This window comes from Drosophila innubila, assembly GCF_004354385.1.
Source record: "Drosophila innubila isolate TH190305 chromosome 2R unlocalized genomic scaffold, UK_Dinn_1.0 1_C_2R, whole genome shotgun sequence".
NCBI lineage: Eukaryota > Metazoa > Arthropoda > Insecta > Diptera > Drosophilidae > Drosophila > Drosophila innubila.
The window spans coordinates 7652172-7660273 of NW_022995374.1; the positions used below are offsets into that span (position 1 = coordinate 7652172).

Sequence of the window (8102 nt, forward strand, 5' to 3'; positions counted from 1 at the left end):
TTGTCAGCCGATATATATTAATGTTACGATGCCTATCGAAAGTCAGACAATGCAGCAATGTGTTTTGTAATCGATATATATTCAGTACTATCGCACTACTTCGTGCAACAATTGAGCGAGTCACGTCACTAATGTAATGCAAAAGTGAATTCACTTTACTTTTCAAAACAAAAACTTGTGACGAAGAAGGAAACAACGACAAAAAAAGGAACATCTTCGGACTGTTGATAAATGCACCACTAAATGGGTGAGGAAACAAACAACTCGACGCAGAACAAGGCGCGAGCTAAAACAACGCGACCCAAAGCAGTCTATCAATGGACAGTAAACGATGTGCAGAAATGGTACCGTCGTCATTGTGGCGAGTACACCAAATATGAGCATCTCTTTGCCAAGGTAAGCACTTCCAATACCGACTCACCATTGGGGCTGTTCATCGTCACTATAGTCTTGAAACATGCTTGACTGAGTCCTTTCTATCCCCTGTTGCTCTAAGCTTCTGTTCCGTCAAAGAACAACTTTAATTTAACAAACGACTTTTTTTATTAATATTTTAAAAACCTTAAAAGCTTGGCCTACTGATGAATTTTAATCAGGAACTCTAGCTGTTATAACCTGATTATTTTTGTTAAAGATTAATAAGATTCAGTTCATGATATTGATGATTTTGAGATTCAAATTCAAATTATTTATCATTGGAAAAATATAATAAGCATCAAAACTAACTAAATAAAACAAATATTTGTATAAATTTCAAATTTCTATAATTAATTTAAAAAAAAATGTGTTGATAGAGTGAATACAATACTAATGACTGCACTTATTTAAATCTAATAACCTTTGTTTCATTATTTCCAAATCTGTTTTCATAAGTAGCTTTTATTTTCGTCTAATCTCTTCCAGCACGACATAACGGGTCGAGCCCTGCTCCGCATCACAGATTCCTCACTCCAGCGAATGGGCGTAACGGATAATCGAGATCGGGAGGCCATTTGGCGGGAGATAGTCAAGCAACGGTTGAAAACTGATATAATGGAGATACGTGATATGGAACGACTGAATATCCACTGAGATAACTCAAGGTATCCATCGTATTGAATGGAAAACTTAAAACTTAATCTTTAATACCCTTAGGTTACAATAAATAGAATAAACAGATAATGTGTTAGGAATAAACATTAAAATGAGTAGTTTGTTTATTCGAGTATTATCTTAAAGAGATCACTGAAAAATACTGGATTTAAAACCTAAAAATGTAACACTTTTTAGCCCTCCTTCTCCAGCTTCGGCGTAACAAGCTGAACATCATTGTTTTGGGTACAAATCTCCACAGGCTTTGTTAAAACGCCTCCAATCCCGCTGGCATTGGCCGACGACGAGGAGGAGGATGCGGGTGTTGCCAGGACCTTGGGCAACGAAGTTGCCATTGCGCTGTTCGGATTGAGTATATGTGGCATCGATACCGTGCCATTTGTCATGGGCAAAGCTGTGGTAAACAGCAGCTTGGGCGGTTGCAAGCGCTGTGCCGCCGATCCTCCTGCCGTGCCCGACACAATAAACTGCGGCGACTGATGCTGTGCCGTCGACTGCACGGCGGCAGCAGTTGCTGCTGCCGCTGACGTTGGCTGCAGCAATGTCGGCAGCAGTGTTAGCAATCGATCGCCCATCGACTTTTCCCAATCCAGACGCTCACGTTCCAGAGACAGACGATTGTGTTGAATCTCATTGGCTTCGTTTTGGGCATTGAGCAGTTGTCGCAACATAATACGCATGGCTAGAGGTTGAGGAAGTAAAGGATTAGAAGGATAATGCATTTAAAATGTGGACAATTGACTCACTTGTCATGTGACGCTTGGACAGTTGTTCCTCTCGCGCCTTTTCCTGTGCCCTGCGCTTCTCCTCCTTCTTCTCCAGCTGTTGATGTTGCTGCTGTTGTTGATGTTGCTGCTGTGACTGCTGTTGTTGCTGCAGTTGCTGTTGTTGCTGCAGTTGCTGTTGCTGCTGCAATTGCAATTGCTGTTGCTGTTGATTGTATTCAGTTTGCTGCAGCAGCTTCTGTTGTTGCTGTTGCTGCTGCAGCTGCTGCTGTTGTGGCAACGTTGCATTCACCACCGTATTGACATTGGATTTGCCAACTGCTGCTGCTGCTTTAGCTGCTGCCGCCTGTTCCGCATTGACCAGCACAAACTTGACTCCACCTGGACCTGTGACCAGACCCGTATTCGCTGTCGCCTGCACGGGCGTTGAAGCCGCTCCGCTGATCATTAAGCGTGCTCCCTGATTGATGGCGCTTTGCAGCAGTTGCAGCTGTGCTCCCGCTGCTGAGCCCACAGCAACTCCTTTGCCGCCTGTCGCATTGTTTGCCTGCTTCGGTTGCATAAGGAAATTGGTGGGCACCAGTGAGATCTTGCCTGGAGTCAGTTTATTGCTCGCCGTGCTGCTCGTCGACATTGTGCTGCTGACCTGGGCAATGCTGGTGCTGATGCTATTGGCTGGTATGATGACATTGGCCCCACTGTACGGCAGTAGATTGGTCGCCTTGGGCAGCTGCAACATGTCCGCCAGTGTGGGCATTACAGAGCGCACGGACGGAGCGGCAGCTGCGTTGCCATTGCTGGCACTGTTGGGCGAAAGGGCGTCCGCTTCATCCACGGCATCCACATCGATGGGCTCCTCTTTTGGTAGTGGCAACAGCATGCAGTCATCGTCCTCCTCAACATCTGCAACAACTGAAGTAGCAGCAACTGTTGCTGCTGCAACTGTTGTTACTGTTGGGATTGAGACTGGGACTGACTCGACTTGGGTGACTGGCTCCTGCTCCAGCTGGTTTGTTGGCTCAGTCTTGATGTGTGGCACTGTGGCAGCCGTTTCATCCACATCGAGTTCTGGCTCGGATGACAGTTTGCGTCGCTTGGCCGCTGCCCGTTTATCTCCAAAGTTCTCCTCGCTGGCATCCATATCCACTTGAACGTCACCATTGCCATCAGCAGTCGCATCCGTTTTGGACTTGCCATTGGCGGCATTTGGTACCAGCGAAGATAGCAGCATGTCATCCTCCTCGTTGTCGCTGTCGGACATCTCTTCGCCGTTCTCCTGACGCCGCTTGCGACGCTCCGCATGCTCCTCCAGTGCCTGCTCCAGTTGATATTTGAGCGAGGGAGCCGGCACCTCATTGGGACGCACACTGAATATGGGACGCGTCATGATGGCATCCATTTCAGCGAAATGCTTCCAGCTGGGCTCCGTTTCGCCCGCCAGTCCGCACTCCTTGTCCTTCTTGAGGCGATTGTAGAAGCACTTCAGGTTCTTGATGCGTGTCGTGATCTCCTCCGGCGAGCGATGATAGCCGTACTCCTGCATCTTGGCCGCCAGCTGACAGATGACCGCATGCTTCTTGTGTGTCGTTATCAGCGTACGCTGCAGCTTCGGATCACCCCACAGCTGAATGAGCAGCTTCGTCTCATCCGTATCAAAGTTGGGATTGCGACCCACAAAGTTGTGCTTTTTGCTCAAACTCTGATTGCTATTAGGATTGGGATTGCTGCTGCTTCCACTGCTGTTGCCTATACCGCCGGAATTATTGTTGTTGTTGTTGTTGTGACTGCTGCTGCTGCTGCTACTGTTGGTCGGAATCCCCAAACGCTGATTGCTTACGGCGGCAAAGCAACCGGACGATGATGTTGTTGCTGTTGCGGCGGCTGCCTCCGCCGAGCGTCGTTTCTTAATCCTTGCACTCGACTTTACGCTCATTCTGCAGACTGCAAAATAAATGTTAAAATCAGCTCAAGTTGCTCACGAAACTTAGCGAGAAAACACAGCAAATGTGCTGCTTCGAGTAGAGACGCTGAACACACTTAATTTATCACCCTGCTTGCCTCAGTTAGAAAAACAGAAATTGTTCAGGTTGTTGTAGATGTTTTTTTTTAGAGTACACTTGCTTGTGCTTATAAAAAAGCTTACCGATTTCAAATGTTGTATGCAACGTCGAGTCAAAAATCAATAAACGAGCACGTTGCGTTTGCAATTAAACCATTTGAGGCACAAAAATCCTGTGTGACAGCAACAAAACAAACAATTGAGAACTTTACGCTACGTCTGACTGTCGGCAAGTGAAATGAAATTGAAACGAAACGAAACAAAAGCAACGCGCAACTCCGCGGCAACAACAACCCTTAAAGAAGGTAAGCGTGCCGCGGTGACAGCCCACCAACCCACCAACAACAACAACAACAACAGCACACGAGCGAGCGAACAGACGAACGAAGGAACGATGTAACCCACCCAACCCCAAAACGAACACAGCTAAGCCAAGTGCACTACCAACAAAACGAGCACAATCGACTAGAAAACCGCCCAACTACGCAGAACATGCGCGCTCGCTTATTTCCTTGCTCTCTCTCTCCCTAGCTCTTTCTCTGTCTGCCTGCCTCTCTCTCTCTCTCGCTCTCACTTGCAATAACAAGTGCGAAACGACGAGGACGAAGTTTGTCTTGCGCAGTAACTGACTTTAATACCATTGATTAGTTACAACAAATTATTAATATTATACTTAAATACCAGCTAAATTATCGAAAAATTAGAAAGGTATGGCTAAATTCATTTATAATACTCTTGTTTTTCGTTTTTCCTTTTTTAATTTGCGGGGATGTTGTCAAATTCTAAAGCAAACTTGATCTGCTTAGGGGTATTACAAGAAACTACATACCAAATTTGTAGTCTATAGACTCCCTTGCTTGATTCTATGCACTCTATTAGTACAGGTTATAATACTCTATTAAAAACAATTTTTGATAGTAATTTAAAATATATATAGCTGGTATACTCGTATTAAGTTGGTTGAAAAAAACTTTGAGACAGGACATTGACACGAGATCTGCGCATAACGCTTTGCAGGACATGCGCAGTGAGCGCTATAGTCCCCGGGAGAATGAGAGTGTGTGTGTCAGAGAGAGAAACCATGTGCGAGAGCAGTGGGTTCTGAGCGTGCGTATAACGGTGTTGTCAGGGTGGAGCAAACGAAGCAGCAGGCTTTACAGTAAATATGATTACCAGTGCTAAAGTGTGTATTGAAAATTACTTAAGCTAACTGTGGCGTTTTTTGCACTAAATTTTTCTTATTTTACTCACCTCAATGGCAATATATAATTCTTAACTTGACCAATAGCTTTTAGTTCTGATGCATGCTGTTAACCAGACAGCTTGAATTTTGAACGTCGAATGAACAGCATTGCCAGCTGTAATTTTATAAGGCGCTTTTGGCTAGAGTTGCCATTCGACCGACTGGCGCATACGTCTCGTTGTGACTATCAAAATATCGCCTGACGAAAGCATCGATCTTTCTCACAGCTGCAACAACCATGGATACTATCGATTTGCACCGTAGATGTATTTTTTGCATTCCTACTATTACAAAATGAAATCGAAAAAAATTTTAGAAACTGCTATTAGCTAAACTGGCAGCACTGGTTGTCCAAAGCTTATAAACCTGCTAAGTTTCCCCATCTGGCAACTCGTACCATTTTAATCAATTTAAAAATTTTGGTTGCACCCATGAATATTCATCTGTTTTTTTAATTTTTCTTAATATTAAAGATAGAAATGTTTTAATTTTTAAACATACATACGTACATACATACATACATACATACATGTTAAAATGACGCGCAAAACAAACACGTGAGGAGCATGCGATAACGTAACGAGAAGCAAGCCAAGCTTAGAGCTTTTGACTCAGAGTAGAAAGAGCAGCTTAGAGCTTTGCATACACATACATATGTACATGTGTGTATGTATGTAATTAGCAGCTTAGAGCTTTGCATACACATACATATGTCATATAGTGTGTTTGGTTTTCTATGTCTTGTAAGATCTATTTGCTCTTCACACGACGACAGTTTTCAATTACACAGCGAGAATTATAGTGACAAGCAAACTTGTATAAAGAAGTGTGCAAAAGAAAAATGGAAAAATTGTCATCTTGAAGTAAAAAAAAAAACAGGCCACTACCGTATGCACTCTTAGGAAGTTTCACTTCTATCGCGTAACTTCTTACGCACATTTTTTTTGTGAATTCCTTATGAGCAGTCTTATTGCTGGTATAAGAAGTGTATGGTGAACTCGGATCAAAAAACGCTTCATGCAGATTTGATGGTCCTTGATTACCTGCATTATCGTTAATAATATTACCTTGGACTGGAATGAAGGGGTTAGTATCATCTTGCTGATCCACATTTTCTGGTCCACTTGTGGGTGACTGATTGTTAGCAATGTCATTTATTGTTTGTTTCTCCCGTTTTCGTAATCGATACTCTCTCATCCGTTGAGCATTGGTTTTCGGTTTATCCTTTTTTGTTTTTTTTTTGTTGTTGTCTTTCACGATATTCTTTACACTTCTGCGCGTTCGTTTTCCCCATTTTTGCTTATTTCTCATTTAGTCCGGCCTTTCTTATTGGTAGATTATCTCACTCAGAGAAATTACTTTACATATTAAAGCTTTATCAAGCTCTCTTTTATGGTGTCGGTTTTTCGTAACATACGCGGTCAAGCGTATTTTCGATTCACCCCCAACGCGCCTATAGAAGTTTCACTTCAAAAATTCTAAGAAAAATTAAGAAAAAATATAAAAAGGTACACTTTTATTAAAAAAAAGATATATTTACCCATTTTTTTTAAAGGTAAAAAATCGAGCCAAATCGGAAATTGTTACTGGGTGGCAGCCTTCGGTTTTCCTTTTGGTTGGCAAAGTTGGCAACACTGTTGGTATCAGCTGTTTGCTTTTGTTGCTCGAACGTAAATTTGGCTTTTGCAACACAATAAAATGGTTTTAACCAAGGAAGAGGAGGCGTTCATTACTCGCAAGCATGAGCACACACTCAAACTGCGCAACGAGTACCTGAAACAGAGCTCGAATCCCTTCCGCCATGCCACCGGCGAAGGCGGCACTGTGGTATGTATAAAATGCTTGTTATGTCATCACTGTCCAATTATTAATACATATCATTTGTGCATTGTTTTGTGCAGTTCGATGCCGGCCTAGCGCGCTTCCAGGCCATGCGTGTGTCCAACTACGAGCATTTCCGGCCAACCGGACACTCTTTCCGTATGGGTCTCTTTGCCGTCGTGCTTCCCATCGTTGTGTACGCTTGGGCGCTGAAGAGCGAACGAGATGGGCGGGAAGAGAAATACCGTACAGGTCAGGTTTCCTACAAGGATCGCCAGTTCAAGTTCATTTAAGTCATTCTTTTGCATTATGTTGCATAGTGAAATTAAACGCAAACATGTTAACGTAAATTTTATATATGTATTTTGATTAAGTCTATCGCTACTTTTTACTTTTCCTCCATCTGCTTGTCGCGTGCTATGACAAAGTCCTCGAACTTGACCATGTAGGTGGTGCCTTTGTGCCAGTGCGCAGTTACCTTGCATGGAAACCCACAATGGGTTAACACCGCCTCAACGATTCCGGCCGTGAAGTTGGCACAATTCAAAGAGCTCTTGTCCTTGGGCACACTTATAAAGGTGTTGACCAGTGGTTCCTTCTCAATGATGTAATAGGTGCGCTCATCATCGTTTGCATGCTCCAGTTTCTCTGCCTCCTTGCCGAACAGATTCTTCCACACAGTTGTCTTCACAAAGAGCAGCATTTGCGTCAGCTTTGTCTCTCGCTTGGAACTGCGCTCCCGTACAAAGTACAAATCAATGATGCGTGTGCCCACATCCTGTCCCAAGTCGTGTAATCTAAAATAGCACAAGTTATTAAAATTCTTGAGTCCCAATCTCAATCCAAATTTACCTTGTTTGCAATTCAGGCACTGTGAAAACTCGACTTTGGGAATACTGCACAATCTCGCTAAACAGCAGTGCCACAATACTTTGTGATACCTCGGATTTTCCCTTAGACAACGGACGATCAAGTATATTGCTGCGTGGGCGCATTGACGAAATTTTAAGCGCTTCAAGTTTTTCCATTTTATTTTCTTTTACAACAAAACTAGTGAGAGAACGTCAACAACAAAATGCCACCCAAAACAGCTGTGAGGGATGCCAGATGCTTCAAAGTCGAATCGCAGCAATGCGAATGGCAAAATCGTAAATTCTAACGG

The 8102-nt window shown here is 43.4% G+C and overlaps 4 protein-coding genes across 4 annotated transcripts; 2 read left to right on the forward strand and 2 right to left on the reverse strand.

Annotated features, from left to right (window-relative positions):
* The first annotated feature begins 122 nt into the window (after positions 1-122).
* On the forward strand, positions 123-1184 carry LOC117782974 (protein aveugle). The gene is made up of 2 exons (XM_034620094.1): positions 123-396; positions 904-1184. Exons 1-2 carry the CDS (start codon positions 244-246, stop codon positions 1069-1071), a joined length of 321 nt encoding a protein of 106 aa, XP_034475985.1. The 5' UTR covers positions 123-243; the 3' UTR covers positions 1072-1184.
* On the reverse strand, positions 1166-4046 carry LOC117782975 (AF4/FMR2 family member lilli). Its single transcript, XM_034620095.1, has 4 exons — positions 3961-4046; positions 2110-3758; positions 1839-2022; positions 1166-1774 (listed from the first exon to the last, which is right to left on the reverse strand). Exons 2-4 carry the CDS (start codon positions 3748-3750, stop codon positions 1266-1268), a joined length of 2334 nt encoding a protein of 777 aa, XP_034475986.1. The 5' UTR covers positions 3751-3758; positions 3961-4046; the 3' UTR covers positions 1166-1265.
* A 2695-nt stretch (positions 4047-6741) lies between these two features.
* LOC117783451 (NADH dehydrogenase [ubiquinone] 1 beta subcomplex subunit 4) lies at positions 6742-7290 on the forward strand. Its single transcript, XM_034620860.1, has 2 exons — positions 6742-6946; positions 7021-7290. Exons 1-2 carry the CDS (start codon positions 6818-6820, stop codon positions 7231-7233), a joined length of 342 nt encoding a protein of 113 aa, XP_034476751.1. The 5' UTR covers positions 6742-6817; the 3' UTR covers positions 7234-7290.
* Positions 7281-8017, reverse strand: LOC117783450 (trafficking protein particle complex subunit 5). Its single transcript, XM_034620858.1, has 2 exons — positions 7793-8017; positions 7281-7737 (listed from the first exon to the last, which is right to left on the reverse strand). The coding sequence occupies exons 1-2, from the start codon at positions 7966-7968 to the stop codon at positions 7329-7331; spliced, it is 585 nt and encodes a 194-aa protein (XP_034476749.1). The 5' UTR covers positions 7969-8017; the 3' UTR covers positions 7281-7328.
* Positions 8018-8102: the final 85 nt, after the last annotated feature.